The sequence below is a fragment of the Periplaneta americana genome, chromosome 7, assembly GCF_040183065.1.
Source record: "Periplaneta americana isolate PAMFEO1 chromosome 7, P.americana_PAMFEO1_priV1, whole genome shotgun sequence".
NCBI lineage: Eukaryota > Metazoa > Arthropoda > Insecta > Blattodea > Blattidae > Periplaneta > Periplaneta americana.
Genome location: NC_091123.1, coordinates 144482793 through 144502073, shown reverse-complemented (window position 1 = coordinate 144502073; position 19281 = coordinate 144482793). Strand labels below are relative to the sequence as shown.

At 36.5% G+C, this 19281-nt stretch overlaps 1 protein-coding gene across 4 annotated transcripts in view; it reads left to right on the top strand.

The window, feature by feature from the left end:
• The window catches only part of LOC138703516 (peroxiredoxin-6-like), a 68193-nt gene that overhangs the window by 30546 nt on the left and 18366 nt on the right, over window positions 1-19281 (top strand). For all 4 annotated transcript variants that reach the window (XM_069831426.1, XM_069831427.1, XM_069831429.1 and 1 more), the window contains exons 3-4: window positions 4690-4846; window positions 17938-18155. In XM_069831426.1, coding sequence (XP_069687527.1) covers window positions 4690-4846; window positions 17938-18155 — 375 coding nt within the window. The remainder of the gene's footprint in view (window positions 1-4689; window positions 4847-17937; window positions 18156-19281) is intronic.

The following is a 19281-nucleotide window of genomic DNA, read 5'->3' as shown; positions in this document are numbered from 1 at the left end:
CCTTTGAGACGAATTGGACCGGCGATTGAGGTTTCGGGAAATGCGGCCAACTTCCATTGTCCAACTGAGAGCCATATTGCAGGAGGAATGGCGACGCATTCCAGTGGATATCCTACACAAACTAGTGGAGAGCATGCCTGACGGGGTGGCTGCTGTTATAGTAACAAGAGGTGGTACCACGAGGTTCTAAAGGGGCAAAAACAGTGCCCAATTACTTTTTGGTAGATAGTGTAATAATAATAATAATAGGCTTCATCATCATTACTAATGTTATCATACCCAGTTGTAGCATCTAACAAGGAACCATGGTTTATTCTTACCTTGTGTTTATTTTTGTTGTGTTAAACTGTGATCTTATGCCATGCTAACCACATTACCAGTGAGTTCCGCTACTTGTGAATGTCTGTTTTAGTTCAAAATCCTCTAAAGAGTGAGGACTGAATAGAGGAGAGGACTCATTTCTTCAAAGCAAGTAATGAAGTAGTTATAATAATTTATTATTATATGTGTTTATTTTTGTTGGTCTACAGAGTTTTACAAAAATGTGTGTTAAAACTTAGGGGAAACATTCTTCATATGTAGGTTATGAAAATATGTTACATGAACTTTTTTACAACCCTGCTCACATTGAATGATGTGCTATTTTGTTTTTGTGTGGATTGCCATTATTGCTATCGTGTAGGCTACATCACATCCCATACCAGAACACTGAACATCAGAATTGTGGAAACACACAGAAACAGAAACCATGGCATATCATTCCCACCCTATTCTCACCCCATTTGTAATTACATTCTAACAAGAGGTAAACAAGAGCGTTTACGTGTAATCAGACTATTCTGGTGTGGGGTTATTGTTATATTATAATATTATGATGGCATTCCACACTATTTTTTTTTTCAAATAGCAGACCTTTTTTTATTCCATGATGACTATACAAACATTTACAGAAATATTTCACATGAAATGACAATAATAACTTAATGGTAATAACATAGGCTAATAAAAATAAACTTAATATTTTTACGTACTTAAATAGTCTACTTAAATTAAATAGTGGTCATTTTTGACAAAATACAGAAGGATCAACTTGATGAATGACATTAATTTGATAAAAGTATATAAAACTTTTTAGTTCTAAAATGTTTCGTTCGTTATTAATTATTTCTATTTGGCCTAACGATATAACTTTTTTTTTTTACAAATATATAACCTTATTTATTAAAACACCATAAGTTAAATACAAATACGAACAAATAATTCTTCTATGAACATAATATATCACTCAGCAAGCCATCTCATATATAATTCAGTAAATTACCATAAAGTCTTTCTCCGTGTTTCTTATTATAAGCTCTATCGCCGCGCTCTCATGGTTAACATGTCGGCATCATACAATAACGTACGGTGTGCTTTTAAAACATAATTTTGCCGACCGATTGTTGCTCTGTAGGTTTCACTCTAAGCATCACGTTGTCACGTCTACTTCCTCGATAAGAATAAGTTAAGCACTGTAGTCCCGTCGCTCTAATATCCGGCAGCCAGTCACGTTGCAATTCGGCTACATTTAAACGTGTGCGTCTTGTGATTCGCTGATGAAGACGTTATGCATTTCTAAGGCTCGATAAATACTTAATATAATCGCCCGCCATTTTGGCTCTTTCGTTGGCGTTCGCAGAAAGCACACAAGGACGTTATTTGCCGCTCAATTATTTGCTGAATTACAGTGTGTTTGATTTATTATCATAGGAGCTACGACATGATAATGTTTAACGATGCGGCAAATAGATTCCTCGTCTGGTAGCTCGGCAACGAAAGAACAAAAATGGCGAACGATAGTACCTACCTAGACTTTATAGAGCCTTCACTTCCTAAGACGTAAGCAAAGAGGAGGATTCACGACGGGAATAACAGCGTCGCGACTATAGTTTGTTATATTGTTAAATGGCTATTATTATTATTGTTATTATTATTATTATTATTATTTCATATACGAGTACGTTGACATTCTTAACTCTTAATAATATCTCTTTAATAATAATTTTAATCACATACCTTAATGTTCGTCCTCAGCACAAGATATTGCAACCTCGGTTTTAGTCCACGTGGATTAGACAAGTAGGTGTCATTTAATAATGGAAGCAGCTTATTGGTTGGAATATTGAAATTGAGGCGAGTGACTGGAGCGGCGACATAAGAAATTAAAAACAATAATGCAATGACATTTCAAAGACCTGCCGAATGTTATGCACGAGGCCGCTCAAAGATCTGCCGAATGTTAACCATGAGAGCGCGGCGATAATGCCGAGAACGTTTTAAGATTTCCATGAATTATTCCAGTTCCATTTCCCTGTTGTAGTCCATAATTAGAAATACTACATTACTGATGACCCAAATCACTGCATTATGTTTTTGGGATGGTGAAAATTGAAAGTCAGGTGGCATAATCATACTAGGCTGTATGGATATGTACGGTGTATTAATCCACTTACTTATTATATGTTGATTTTGTACCGGTACCAAATTTCCTTCACGGTACTAGCTAGAGTTGTAGGAAAAGAAACTTTAATAAAAAAAATAAAACGTTTCCGGACCATGTTCATATGACATATCTTCATTCTCTACATGTGAGGAATATTTCCCTGAAGTTTTGTCATACCTTTTTGTTACATGTTATATATTATTATTATTATTATTATTATTATTATTATTATTATTATTACTACTTACTTACTTACTTACTGGCTTTTAAGAAACCCGGAGGTTCATTGCCGCCTTCACATAAGCCCTCCATTGGTCCCTATCCTGAGCAACATTAATCTAGTCTCTATCATCATATCCCACCTCTCTCAAATCCATTTTAATATTATCTTCCCATCTACGTCTCGGTCTCCCCAAAGGTCTTTTTCCCTCAGGCCTCCCAACACACACTATATGCATTTCTGGATTCGCCCATACGTGCTACATGCCCTGCCCATCTCAAACGTATGGATTTATTGTTCCTAATTATGTCAGGTGAAAAAAATAATGCGTGCAGTTCTGTGTTGTGTAACTTTCTCCATTCCCCTGTAACTTCATCCCTCTTAGCCCCAAATATTTTCCTAAGCACCTTGTTCTCAAACACCCTTAACCAATGTTCCTCTCTCAAAGTGAGAGTCCAAGTTTCACAAGCATGAAGAACAACCGGTAATATAACTGTTTTATAAATTCTAACTTTCAGATTTTTTGAGAGCATACTGGATGATAAAAGCTTCTCAACCGAATAATAACAGGCATTTCCCATATTTATTCTTTGTTTAATTTCCTCCCGAGTAATGTTAATGTTATGTTTTATTTAACGACGCTCGCAACTGCAGAGGTTATATCAGCATCGCCGGATGTGCCGGAATTTTGTCCCGCAGGAGTTCTTTTACATGCCAGTAAATCTACTGACATGAGCCTGTCGCATTTAAGCACACTTAAATGCCATCGACCTGGCCCGGGATCGAACCCTCAACCTTGGGCATAGAAGGCCAGCGCTATACCAACTCGCCAACCAGGTCGACCCTCTCGAGTATGATTTATATTTGTTACTGTTGCTCCCAGGTATTTGAACTTTTCCACCTCTTCAATGGATAAATTTTCAATTTTTATATTTGCAATTATTATTATTATTATTATTATTATTATTATTATTATTATTATTATTATTATTATTATTATTATTGTCATCATCATCACCACCATCATCATTATTACTGGGTGTGCGCCACAGCTAAAGTACGTATCCAACATTAGGTCTACGTACAAGCTACAGTCATGAATTTGAATTCAACCCTGGCCTAGATATCTCCTGGCAGAAGTCAATGTGACAATGTGATGTTCTGTCTTATCTTATGTGAAGGTCCGACGTCTTGCTGACCCCACGTCTGCATTTCCTTCATCCGTTTGCTTTTATTGTCGCATGGTAAACAGCAAAAGAGTGCAAATGCTAGACTACTAGGAGTACCAATAATCTTATCAGTAGGGCTCGGAAGTTGATGACCTAAAATCACAGAAAAATGATCTATAAACTGATCTCAAATTTCTGAAAATAGGGTAAAGTTGCCGAATTCCGTGATAACCCTAATACCGTGATACGTTTTTTAACTAAATGTCCTGGGATTGGGTATCTTGCTAGGAAGTTCACCGATGTCTCAAAATTAGGCGAAGAATGCACTCTTTCAAGAAAGATGTCTGGCGCTATGGTCAAACGTCAAAGCTTTGACTAACATTCAATTTAAAAAATGTATCACGGGATGAGGGTTATCACGGAATTAGGCAACTTTACCCTATATCAAAATTTAAAAAAAATGACCATGATTTTAATACTAAAATACAAACACAATAATAGTATAATTTCATTTGAGGAAAATACATTCTCACCAAACTCAGTCGCTAACTGTCGCCAAAAATGTTCTCTGCTTTTTTTTCTTTTTCCTTTCGATTTCTTATTGAATTAAGTTTGTACATTGATCATTATTTTTTCTTTGGCAGTGCGTAAAATGAATAGTATTGTGTAAAGAAAGTGTTTACTTACTTTTTTACGCACTAGTATTTTTTCTCCGTTAATTTAATTTGTATTGACATTTTCGAATTACTTTCATTGGAAGCTGATTTGTAATACTGTAGTAATTATTTATGTGTGTAAGCAACGACTGCGTGCCGCAGGTGGTGCGTGCTGTTCTCGCATCCCGCGGACTTCACCCCGGTGTGCACGACGGAGCTGGGCCGCATCGCGCAGCAGGCCAACGAGTTCTACCGCCGCGGCGTCAAACTGCTGGGCCACTCTTGCGACTCCCTGGAGAAACACAAAATTTGGCTCGATGTGAGTATTTTTACAGGCAGCGGCTGCAGATCCAGGTTTGATTTCCGACTAAGAAATAGGTATTTGTCACCATTCCGAAGAAATAGAGTTCGTTCCTTCCTTGTATGAGATGTTTGTTCTGTGTTATCTTTAAACAGTGACCTTCAGCCTCTGTATTTGAGTCTATCTGATGGGTATACGAAAAAGGTATTTTCTAACCTTTCTCCTGCAGTTCAGTTACAAAATGTCGAAGATTTAGTGAATGTTCCTACATAGCCAACAATCAATGAACAATCGAGAGGTGCTGATGTGACTGGTGACATTGATTTAGAATTAAATCATAGTTCACCGTATAAAGACTTCAAATTAAATATAAATGCTCATCAAATATTTTAAAACAATTTATAAAAAAATCTATTGGGTTTGTGTGCTTCATTTTTCTTATCTTATTCTAATAATAATAATAATAATAATAATAATAATAATAATAATAATAATAATAGTAATAATAATAATATATTTATTTATTTATTCTGGCGAAGTTAAGGCCATCAGGCCTTCTCTTCCACTTATCCAGAAACAAAAGAAGCTGATACAATTTTACTAATATTTAAAGAACATTAATAACAAATTTATACAGCCATACAAGCACAAGTCGAGTAAATTAATGCAAACATACTAAATAATAATTACAAAATATTATGAGGCTAGAAGTTACATTCAATCAATATGCAAGCGATAAGTGAACCAATTTCCCGTGTGGTGACCGGGAAAGATAATAGTTCCACAGTGAGCTCATACAGATCGTAAAAGGCGATCAAATTAGCACCCAGAACCTGGGAGTATAGCTGGGTCACCCTGTCTTTGGGGGACATAAATACAGAGACCTGTTTCTCTAGGTTGAGGGTTGATTCATGGGGCTGACACCCCCACAACTATAAAAAAACTACTTGTTGAGAAGCCTCAATTGAAGCCTCGGAACTGGTTGAAACATCGGCAGCGAATTAAGCGACGGAACATGGTCTTTGAGTTTGGTACCTGGAATGTTAGGACATTATACAAAACAGGAGTCGTATCGGATGGTAGGGAACAGAATACCAAAGAAGATCTTAGAAGGGAAAATACATGGTAAAATACCAATTGGAAGACCCAAAAATAGATGGATAGATGCGGTAACGATCGATTTTCAGGACTATCTTGGAACAGCTGCCTGGAGAAGATTAGCATAGGACAGAGAGAGTTGGAGGAAGAAAATTGAGGAGGCTAAGGCTCGACTTTGGGCTGTGATGTCATCGTAGTTGTAGTAAGTGAACCAATATTACAAATTACAAGAATAACAAATTCAAAGTAAATTATAACTATACAACACTGAGGAAAATTACATATGTATATACACACACCACATACACACAGACACACACACACGAGAATTAAACATGAATACTGGCCACGTGTTTGAACAATTTACTTTTAAATTGCAATGTCGTTCGACAGTTCCTGAGGGAGCTGGTAGGGAGTTCCAGAAACGAATTGCTGATACTGTGAAAGAGGAAGAATAGTGAGGTGTTTTATGGCAAGGCATGGATAATAAAGGGTCATTTTTAGAACGAGTACCCAGGCTGTGATAAGAAATTAAAACGCACCGAGAGATAGGCGAAGAAGTATTGATGATGCGATATAGGAAAATTAGTGAATGGATATATCTTCGGTCCTGTAATCTTACCCATTGGAGCGATTTTAGATAACTTAAACCAATTGAAGGGGTAAGAATGAGATAGACTAATGCCACATTTTTAACGAAAATAATTTTTTGAGCAAGTTAATTTTTTATATACATGGGGCAGCTACTATTAAGATATTATAAAATTTACTAAATAGATAATATAGTTATACCGCTGAAGGAACAATGATACAGTACCTAATAGCACTGGACTCGTAGGGCCGTATTCATAGACATTTTTAGCGCGGGTTTCCGGCGTTTTTCCTATTCATAAACCAGTGTTAGCGATAGGATATGATTTGAATTATGTACTAGTAACCAGTGGATAGTCGGGGCTAGCTTAGTACGCTCGTAGCGCGTGCTGCGAAATGTCTATGAATAGCACTCTAAACCTTTAATACGCTCTCCTGTTAAATTTTCTCGTCGTCACTTAGAATCATATCATTCTCAACTAGTCAATTGTTGTTTCATTTTTAAATTCTGAAGAGTATTGAATATAAAGGTGTTCAGAGGCATATGCAAGAGGGGGGTTACCGGATTTGAACCTCCCCTTGAATTAAAAAATTTAGATTTGAATATTTTTCTATCCATAATCGTTTTCCCTTCTCTAATTTTTTTTCACTGTCAGAGTAACAAAATCTACATCGATATAAGGCATAGTCCTCCTATCCTGCCTTCAATATTATCCCTGTGCTTGATGTTGCGGCACGTTCGAATTATAACAATGCTATCTTTATTATAGAGAGAGCTACTGCCACAATATGAAATTTAACTTATTGTGAAACATATTGAAAAGGTTGTTTTGACAGTTCTGCAGCGCAGATGTTAAATATGATTCATTGTCGATTTTAAACTTAGTTTAAGAGCGGTATTCACCCGTTCGTGGGTTTGAGTTCTAACTTTATTATGAAACGTTTGTTTAACACTTTGTGCATTTGACAGTTCATATTTTTAATAATAATAATAATAATAATAATAATAATACTTACTTACTTACTTACTGGCTTTTAAGGAACCCGAAGGTTCATTGCCGCCCTCACATAAGCCCGCCATTGGTCCCTATCCTGAGCAAGATTAATCCAGTCTCTATTATATCTCACCTCCCTCAAATCCATTTTAATATTATCTTCCCATCTACGTCTCGGCCTCCCCAAAGGTCGTCCTCCCTCCGGCCTTCCAACTAACACTCTATATGCATTTCTGGATTTGCTCATACGTACTACATGCCCTGCCCATCTCAAACGTCTGGATTTAATGTTCCTAATTATGTCAGGTGAAGAATACAATGCGTGCAGTTCTGTGTTGTGTAACTTTCTCCATTCTCCTGTAACTTCATTCCTCTTAGCCCCAAATATTTTCCTAAGCACTTAATTCTCAAACACCCTTAACCTATGTTCCTCTCTCAAAGTGAGAGTCCAAGTTTCACAACCATATAGAACAACCGGTAATATAACTGTTTTATAAATTCTGACTTTCAGATTTTTTGACAGCAGACTGGATGATAAAAGTTTCTCAACCGAATAATAACAGGCATTTCCCATATTTATTCTGTGTTTAATTTCTTCCCGAGTATCATTTATATTTGTTACTGTTGCTCCAAGATATTTGAACTTCTCCACCTCTTCAAAAGATAAATTTTCATTTTTTATATTTCCATTTCGTACAATATTCTCGTCACGAGACATAATCATATACTTTGTCTTTTCGGGATTTACTTCCAAACCTATCTCTTTACTTGCTTCAAGTAGAATTTCCGTGTTTTCCCTAATCGTTTGTGGATTTTCTCCTAACATATTCACGTCATCCGCATAGACAAGCAGCCGATGTAACCCGTTCAATTCCAGACCCTGTCTAATAATAATAATAATAATAATAATAATAATAATAATAATAATAATAATAATAATAATAATAATAATAAAATTAATAATAATAATAATAATAGTAATAATAATAATAATAGTAATAATAATAATAATAGTAATAATAATAATAATAATAATAATAATAATAATAATTTAAAATACCGAATATGTAAATTTTAAACAATTTTAATGATGACTTCCCCACCCCTTGACAAAATTCTGTGTAGGCCTACGCCATTGAATATGTTAAATTTAACCATAATTTAGGTTTTTTTTTTTAATTGCAGGAGCATTTAAAATGATTGCTACACTTTTACAGCTTAAGAATTTTCAGTTATGCCGTATAGAGAGACTACACTAAACACTCATTTTTTGTTTTTAAATTACATAGGCTACTTGTCGTTAATTTACATTGAAAACCTGCCTTTCCTTTTTTTTCTTTCTTCCTTTCTTCCTTCCCCGATCCCCATGACTTCTGCACTCATAATCGCTGTCACTAAACGTCATAAGTTTCGGAAAAGGCATGTTGCTTGCGTAAATGATTTCGGTGTATCTACTGATATGCTCATAATAAAACTGATTATTCCGGCTCTTCAGCGAAAATAGCCAGATTCCGAGCTATTGCCACAACTTCTATGGCATCATAACCATTCTTGTTACGTATGTGCACTCGTTTCTTTTGAACTTATTAACTGCGCTAAGCAAAGATCTCAATCACATTGCATAAGAATTTTCAGTTATTATAAATAGATAAGAATGCTGTAAAAGGGAACAAAGAAGTCTGTTTCAAATGCTTTTTTAAATAAACAGAAATATTTTCTGAGATAAAAAATACATACATACACAACAGTAGGCCTGTTCAATTTTGTAATAATTTCCGCGTAAGATTAGCATATGCTACTGAATAGACAGATGTCTACTGAGGATTTATTTATTACCATAATTTGTGTACACAGTATTCGTCATTTTGTGCCGACAAATATAGTAGTACATGTATTAGTTTTCCTCTTAAAGAATTGCATCATCAATTACTTCGTCTCTCGGTTTTTTTACTTACAAACAGCCAAAATCCTCGATTTGAAGTGGTTCACCTTCGTCGTCGTATTTTGAAGCTAGTCAGTGACTGTTGTGTATTAGGGCTATCTTGTTGCCTATCAAAATTAAAGATATACTTAATTTAATGATGCTCCTGTTGTAAAGAAATTGATGAAGCACCTGTCTGCCAGTACGCAGAAATCTTGCACGGTACTACTTTGTCCCTTCTACATACATTTTTGCAGTATTCATGATAATACTAAATTTTTGGCTGCATTTTCCTCATTACAGAGTTTTACCATTTTACCCATTTGGCAAATCTTTGCTGAGTACGTCACTCACTTTCGGACAGGTGGCAGGCAGGGAAGATGTTAGAATTACATATATGAGAAGTGATGACGAAAGGATAATGAGGATTGGGAAGGAGTCGAGTCATGGCCCTTGAAATTGAACTATCCAAGCATTCTCCTGGGGAGACTTTGGAAACCACGAAAAACCCAAGTTAGGATAGCCGGCTCCTAGAATCGAATCTCGGATCTCCGAAATGATAACACTTACACCATCGTGCCCGGTATAGTAGTAGTGGTAATGGTAGTTCATACAGAGCAATGCCAGAGCAGCCGACTGTTGGCTAACGTCCACATGCCTCATCAGAGGTGAGCGATCATCCACCTAGTATGGAGGTAACGTGTGGTTAGCACGATATTCCCGTAGTCGTTATAGCTGGCTCGTGGAATCAGATTTCGCTACCAACTGTATCTAGCCAAAGTCATCGCGATGCTGGTTGGCACTGGTCCCATTTTATAAATTGAATTTAGGGAGAGGAGCACTACGACCCACCTCTGCGATCTAGAAAATCTAATGCTCTTATCCTCTGGTTAGGCGCTCTTCCGTACCACACCGTCTGACTACACTAAGGTTCGCTACGTATCCAGGTTTCGAGCAGGCAACCCCACTCGTCTCTTCGTGCTTCGCCACCCGGCTTTCGGGAAATGCTGTGGAATGACGACGAAATGGAGAAATGTTGACAGAATAATGTAGCTGCCTAATTTTGGGTAACAGGAGTAACGAAGAAAAACCACAACTACAACTGCGACCTTGCCCCTCACAGATGTCACTTACTTACTTACTGGCTTTTAAGGAACCCGGAGGTTCATTGCCGCCCTCACATAAGCCCCTATCCTGAGCAAGATGAATCCATTCTCTATCATCATATCCCACCTCCCTCAAATCCATTTTAATATTATCTTCCCATCTACGTCTCGGCTCTCCCTAAAGGTCTTTTTCTCTCCGACCTCCCAACTAACACTCTATATGCATTTCTGGATTCGCCCATACATGCTACATGCCCTGCCCATCTCAAATGTCTGGATTTAGTGTTCCTAATTATGTCAGGTGAAGAGTATAATGTGTGAAGTTCTGTGTTGTGTAACTTTCTCCATTCTCCTGTAACTTCATCCCTCTTAGCCCCAAATATTTTCCTAAGCACCGCATTCTCAAACACCCTTAATCTATGTTCCTCCCTCATAGTGAGAATTCAAGTTTCACAACCATACAGAACAACCGGTAATATAACTGTTTTATAAATTCTAACTTTCAGATTTTTTGACAGCAGACTGGATGATAAAAGCTTCTCAACCGAATAATAACAGGCATTTCCCATATTTATTCTGAGTTTAATTTCCTCCCGAGTATCATTTATATTTATTACTGTTGCTCCAAGATATTTGAACTTCTCCACCTCTTCAAAAGATAAATTTTCATTTTTTATATTTCCATTTCGTACAATATTCTCGTCACGAGACATAATCATATACTTTGTCTTTTCGGGATTTACTTCCAAACCTATCTCTTTACTTGCTTCAAGTAGAATTTCCGTGTTTTCCCTAATCGTTTGTGGATTTTCTCCTAACATATTCACGTCATCCGCATAGACAAGCAGCCGATGTAACCCGTTCAATTCCAGACCCTGTCTAATAATAATAATAATAATAATAATAATAATAATAATAATAATAATAATAATAATAATAATAATAATAATAATAATAATAATAATAGTAATAATAATAATAATAATAGTAATAATAATAATAATAGTAATAATAATAATAATAATAATAATAATAATTTAAAATACCGAATATGTAAATTTTAAACAATTTTAATGATGACTTCCCCACCCCTTGACAAAATTCTGTGTAGGCCTACGCCATTGAATATGTTAAATTTAACCATAATTTAGGTTTTTTTTTTTAATTGCAGGAGCATTTAAAATGATTGCTACACTTTTACAGCTTAAGAATTTTCAGTTATGCCGTATAGAGAGACTACACTAAACACTCATTTTTTGTTTTTAAATTACATAGGCTACTTGTCGTTAATTTACATTGAAAACCTGCCTTTCCTTTTTTTTCTTTCTTCCTTTCTTCCTTCCCCGATCCCCATGACTTCTGCACTCATAATCGCTGTCACTAAACGTCATAAGTTTCGGAAAAGGCATGTTGCTTGCGTAAATGATTTCGGTGTATCTACTGATATGCTCATAATAAAACTGATTATTCCGGCTCTTCAGCGAAAATAGCCAGATTCCGAGCTATTGCCACAACTTCTATGGCATCATAACCATTCTTGTTACGTATGTGCACTCGTTTCTTTTGAACTTATTAACTGCGCTAAGCAAAGATCTCAATCACATTGCATAAGAATTTTCAGTTATTATAAATAGATAAGAATGCTGTAAAAGGGAACAAAGAAGTCTGTTTCAAATGCTTTTTTAAATAAACAGAAATATTTTCTGAGATAAAAAATACATACATACACAACAGTAGGCCTGTTCAATTTTGTAATAATTTCCGCGTAAGATTAGCATATGCTACTGAATAGACAGATGTCTACTGAGGATTTCTTTATTACCATAATTTGTGTACACAGTATTCGTCATTTTGTGCCGACAAATATAGTAGTACATGTATTAGTTTTCCTCTTAAAGAATTGCATCATCAATTACTTCGTCTCTCGGTTTTTTTACTTACAAACAGCCAAAATCCTCGATTTGAAGTGGTTCACCTTCGTCGTCGTATTTTGAAGCTAGTCAGTGACTGTTGTGTATTAGGGCTATCTTGTTGCCTATCAAAATTAAAGATATACTTAATTTAATGATGCTCCTGTTGTAAAGAAATTGATGAAGCACCTGTCTGCCAGTACGCAGAAATCTTGCACGGTACTACTTTGTCCCTTCTACATACATTTTTGCAGTATTCATGATAATACTAAATTTTTGGCTGCATTTTCCTCATTACAGAGTTTTACCATTTTACCCATTTGGCAAATCTTTGCTGAGTACGTCACTCACTTTCGGACAGGTGGCAGGCAGGGAAGATGTTAGAATTACATATATGAGAAGTGATGACGAAAGGATAATGAGGATTGGGAAGGAGTCGAGTCATGGCCCTTGAAATTGAACTATCCAAGCATTCTCCTGGGGAGACTTTGGAAACCACGAAAAACCCAAGTTAGGATAGCCGGCTCCTAGAATCGAATCTCGGATCTCCGAAATGATAACACTTACACCATCGTGCCCGGTATAGTAGTAGTGGTAATGGTAGTTCATACAGAGCAATGCCAGAGCAGCCGACTGTTGGCTAACGTCCACATGCCTCATCAGAGGTGAGCGATCATCCACCTAGTATGGAGGTAACGTGTGGTTAGCACGATATTCCCGTAGTCGTTATAGCTGGCTCGTGGAATCAGATTTCGCTACCAACTGTATCTAGCCAAAGTCATCGCGATGCTGGTTGGCACTGGTCCCATTTTATAAATTGAATTTAGGGAGAGGAGCACTACGACCCACCTCTGCGATCTAGAAAATCTAATGCTCTTATCCTCTGGTTAGGCGCTCTTCCGTACCACACCGTCTGACTACACTAAGGTTCGCTACGTATCCAGGTTTCGAGCAGGCAACCCCACTCGTCTCTTCGTGCTTCGCCACCCGGCTTTCGGGAAATGCTGTGGAATGACGACGAAATGGAGAAATGTTGACAGAATAATGTAGCTGCCTAATTTTGGGTAACAGGAGTAACGAAGAAAAACCACAACTACAACTGCGACCTTGCCCCTCACAGATGTCACTTACTTACTTACTGGCTTTTAAGGAACCCGGAGGTTCATTGCCGCCCTCACATAAGCCCCTATCCTGAGCAAGATGAATCCATTCTCTATCATCATATCCCACCTCCCTCAAATCCATTTTAATATTATCTTCCCATCTACGTCTCGGCTCTCCCTAAAGGTCTTTTTCTCTCCGACCTCCCAACTAACACTCTATATGCATTTCTGGATTCGCCCATACATGCTACATGCCCTGCCCATCTCAAATGTCTGGATTTAGTGTTCCTAATTATGTCAGGTGAAGAGTATAATGTGTGAAGTTCTGTGTTGTGTAACTTTCTCCATTCTCCTGTAACTTCATCCCTCTTAGCCCCAAATATTTTCCTAAGCACCGCATTCTCAAACACCCTTAATCTATGTTCCTCCCTCATAGTGAGAATTCAAGTTTCACAACCATACAGAACAACCGGTAATATAACTGTTTTATAAATTCTAACTTTCAGATTTTTTGACAGCAGACTGGATGATAAAAGCTTCTCAACCGAATAATAACAGGCATTTCCCATATTTATTCTGAGTTTAATTTCCTCCCGAGTATCATTTATATTTATTACTGTTGCTCCCAAGTATTTGAATTTTTCCACCTATTCAAAGGATAAATTTCCAATTTTTATATTTCCATTTCGTACAATATTCTCGTCACGAGACATAATCATATACTTTGTCTTTTCGGGATTTACTTCCAAACCTATCTCTTTCCTTGCTTCAAGTAAAATTCCCGTGTTTTCCCTAGTCGTTTGTGGATTTTTTCCTAACATATTCACGTCATCCGCATAGACATAGCAGATGTAACCCGTTCAACTCCAAACCCTGTCTGTTATCCTGGACTTTCCTAATGGCATAGGCTACTCTAGAGCAAAGTTAAAAAGTAAAAGTGATAGTGGATCTCCTTGCTTTAGCCCGCAGTGAATTGGAAAAGCATCGGACAGAAGCTAGCCTATACGGACTCTGCTGCACTTTTCACTGAGACAGATTTTAATTAATCGAACTAGTTTCTTGCAAATACCAAATTCAATAAGAATATCATATAAAACTTCTCTCTTAACCGAGTCATATGCCTTTTTGAAATCTATGAATAACTGATGCACTGTACCCTTATACTCCCATTTTTCTCCACTATCTGTCGAATACAAAATTTATTTTTAAAATAAAATAATCTCAAGCCAAACTCGAGCCTAGACCACCTGCGCGACAGGCCGAAAGTCTGACCAATCAGCCACTGAATGATTCTTACCTATGCTCATTCCGTAACGCTAGTTCAGGAAATGATGCCGTAGACCATGATGCTACGGCGCGAGACAGTGTATTTAGTAAATTATTATTATTTTTAGAAAAGCATGATTTCATTTTGTCAAAGCGTATAGATTTACTTCGTCGAAATCTCTGTGTCAAGTGAGAAGCTTCAAGAAGGTAGATGAGTTGTCCTTACCAACTTGACAGAGATGCGAAAACCAGGCCAAGGAGGAAGGAAGGCACGGGGCATTACGTCAAAGAAATCAATAGACGGGGCACGCAACGTGATACCTCGCTCAGGTGGTCACGCGTCGCCTCCGCTCGCGTGTGGGCTGCGCCCCCTTCATTCGTTAAGTGTAATGAACAAACATTGCCATAAACTTCTACCTGTCTTACAATGGGCTGAGGAAGAAATCCATCTCAAGCAATTGTCTAGCGTGGGATTTCCATATCGAAGTGTATTTTTTGCGTAGATAGTGCAAAAGTGAACAATTTACCAACCGATCATTGCTATAGCGACAAATTGAACGTGTCTAAGAAATTGAGTGCGTAAGATCACTAAAAGGACGAGCATGTCTCCGTCTACAAGTCGGAGATGTCGATTCCAACTCTTATAATGAGCATTTATCATTTATTATTTAAACTGCAGGGGGAAAGTACTTAAAGTTTCTCTAATTTTTTAATGTTTCCTTGCATTTTAACTATGGAATAAAGACTTCTAAGAGAAAGTATCACAATTATTTAGGAATTATTATAGATCAGCATTTACGTTGGGATAAACAAATTTATTTCATGTGTACAAGTATAAGAAAGGCAATTTATAAATTCATAATACTTCGAAATTTTATCACTAAGGAGGCATTGAGAATAATATTTTTAGCTTTAATACAATCATTAATACGATATGGTACCCATAAATTGGGTGGAGTAGCATCATCTGTACTTAATCCATTAATTTTATTACACAGAAGATTAATAAAAATTTGTCTGACCAAAAATATGGATTACCCAACAAATTTAATTTATACAGATTTTAAAGTATCAACTATTGAAGAAATTTATAAATATAGTTTACTAACTTACTACCACAGAAATCAAATAAAACCTAAATCTAATCGACATGAATATCGTACTCGAAGACAAAAGTCTACTTTCCCATTCATTAATTGAGCCTAAATTTCATACAAGTGCAGCTCTTAAACATGGTGTTAGTTTCGGCCCAAGACTTTATAATCAAATTACAAATCATTTTCCAAATTTGAAATATTTTCAAATTGAAGCTTTCAAAAAAGAAATTTATAAAATTATTCATGATATATAATATTAACAAATGTATTTTTTTTTTATTTTATTTCTGTCGGCTATATTCATGTTTTTATTAAATATCACTGGCTTCTGTCTCATTGTCAATTTATATTTAATTCTCTCTCTCTCTCTCTCTCTCTCTCTCTCTTCGCTGTGTGTTATTTATTAGTTTGAATTAAGTTACTGTATTTAGTAAACTGTCCTTGTAAATTTTATGTTATATTATTGGCTAAGACCACACCGTACACGAGCCTGGCTCTTACGGTAGTGGCTAGAAATATTTTTGTTTTGTAGTTTTAATTTGTACTCGCTAGCTAGCTGGCTAGTTAAATATATAAAATTCTTAAAAGTGGTTTTCGATCTCTACATTAAATTCTTATTCCTACTTATGAGAAAACCTATATACAAAATCATCTCACCATCATTATCATAATTATCATCATTAATCATCACGAACTAGACCTGAATATATCTGTGCCTGTCTCATCTAGTCGTCTCTTCATTGATCTTCCGGATGTGTCCAACAAGTATTTGTAAAAGAAATTGTGTTATTGTCCGTTGGATAAATTTGAAGAGTCCACTGCAAGAATGATGGATGTCACTTTCTTGTCGAAAATGAACCAAGACTGTCAATGCATAGCTTAAGACATATAGAATGTACATAGAGAGTTATATGGCATTAACACTGATAGTCATTGTTCAGTAATGATCGGAAAATGACAGTTAAGCTTTGAACGCTATGCATTTCAAACTTTCAATTGCTTCTCCTGCAAAATGTATTCCAAATGACATCCATCATTCTTGCAGTGGACTCTTCATATGTAACCAGTTTGTTTACATAATTTTTAATTCTCTTTATAGACGATGTCACGTTTAATTCTTTTAAAATATCTTCATTTTTGTGATCAAAAATTCTATAACCTGCTGTTTTTTTAGCTGTATGCGATATATTTTTTTTTTTTTCATTTTGATTTACTGTCCAGATTTCACTACCATATAATATAGTTGGTAGAATCAAAGTATTCTGTATTTTTAATATTGAAGTTCTTTGTACAAGACTTGGTTTTAATCTGTTGTCTGTATTTTTAGAGTGATTAATTGCTACTTCATTAGTATAAGGTACATATAATTCACGACCATTAGGCAATAGAGCAAGTGGACAGCTTCACATACTTGGGGTGTACTTTAAAGTAGCAACAAGCTGTTGCCAGGAAGTTAAAAGGAGGATATCAGCGACAAAGGAAACTTTTAATAGAAAAAGAAGCATCTTCTGCAGACCTGTGGAAAAATAACTAAGGAAGAGACTAGTGAAGTGCTTTGTGTTGAGTGTGGCACTGCATTGGGCACAAACATGGACATCACGACGAAACATGTACACAAAACAATGGGTTTCTTTTGCACGATACGTACCAGTACATCGATCATTACTGGACAAGCAATTCCTTACTAAGCACAATTTAACAGTTCTGGAGCATCCGCCATATTCTCCGAATTTCTCACCACCAGACTTTGTTCTGTTTTTGCGGCTAATAAAGGTTCTGAAAGGACAACGATTTATAGGCGCCGACGAAGTCATTTCAACTACGAAAAGGGCACTGAAATATAATATATTATATCGAAAAGTGGTTTCTAGGATGTTTCCAAACACTTACCAATCATTGGCAAAATGTGTCACTGACGAAGGGAACTGCTTCGAAGAAAATGTTGTGTAAATGGCTGTAAGATTGCTGATTTTTGTGTAATAAATAAATGGATTTATACTCAGATTTTTCACAAATTTGCAGGACATCCGGTCCTACTACCGTAACATCCCACTGGATTTCCCGTACCCCGTCATCTCGGACGAGAGTCGCGAACTGGCCGTTCGTCTGGACATGCTGGACGACGGCCATCGCTGGGACCCGGTGTCGGCCAACACAATCCGAGCACTCTACATCATCGGTCCGGACTACAAGGTGAAGCTTTCCATGTTCTACCCCAACTCCACTGGAAGAAACATCGAGTAAGTAGTGGTATCTGCTGCTAGGTCAAGAGTTTCGCTGAATGTTTTTGTCTTTATCCGGTTCAATAACGTCTGTCTCAGCTCCATTTTCGTCTCTTTGTCTGCTGCTGTGTTCATAAATTCTTAGGGCCGTATTCATAGACATTTTTAGAGCGGGTTTTCGGTGGATTATCAGCGTTTTTCGTATTCATAAACCAGTGTTAGCGATAGGATATGTTTTGAATTCTGTACTAGTAACCAGTGGATAGACGGGGCTAGCTCGTAGTGCGTGCTGCGAAATGACTATGAATAGCACCCTTAGAGTTCATAACTGCTTCGATCCCCATGCCTTCTTTGGATAATTTCTTTTTCATCCCTACTTTATAGCCTCTGATCCGGCATTCTTATAGCGTGTCACTGAAGATCATTGCTTCCATGCCTGTTGAGCCAGTCTATCAAAGAGAGTCACATTGTCTTTAAGAACTGAGCTTCTACACGTGATTTTGAGCAAACAGGTCAAGGACCTATTGTAATTTTTCCTGGAATATCTCCACATACGCCTTATGGCTAGTCTTCTTCTCTGCCTCTCAAGAGATTATTTAGTATAGATTCCAGGCGTTTCCCTGTTACAGAAAATTTCTCCGTTTCCTATGTCCGGTGTGTTGCCTACATTCGGGACAGTCCCAAAACTTATTCATTGTCCCTCGTATGTATTACAGTCAAATATATTACATATTTTCCAGCTGTAATTAAAACAAGATCAATTATTCTATTTAAGAGAAGGTCAGATGTAATTCTCATTTTTAAATTGTGAATCAGAAAGCATCAGATGTAATTCAGATTAATTGTAATTCAGAAAGCGTCAGATGTAACTAGAAAACATCAGTTGCAATACAGAAAGCGTAAAGTTTAATTCAGAAAGCATCAACCTTAATTCGAAACATTTATTATTGCTTACATATATAAAATATACATAGGCCTATATGAAACAAACACGAAAGTAAGTTATACGTGATACTGAATGTCGTGCTATAGATACAAGGCAAATCTCGCAATTATCTCTAATTTCCATACCTATTAAACATTTTCACGTTGACATTAAATTTATAATACACAATCACACAGACAAAACAGTCAGTTGTAAATT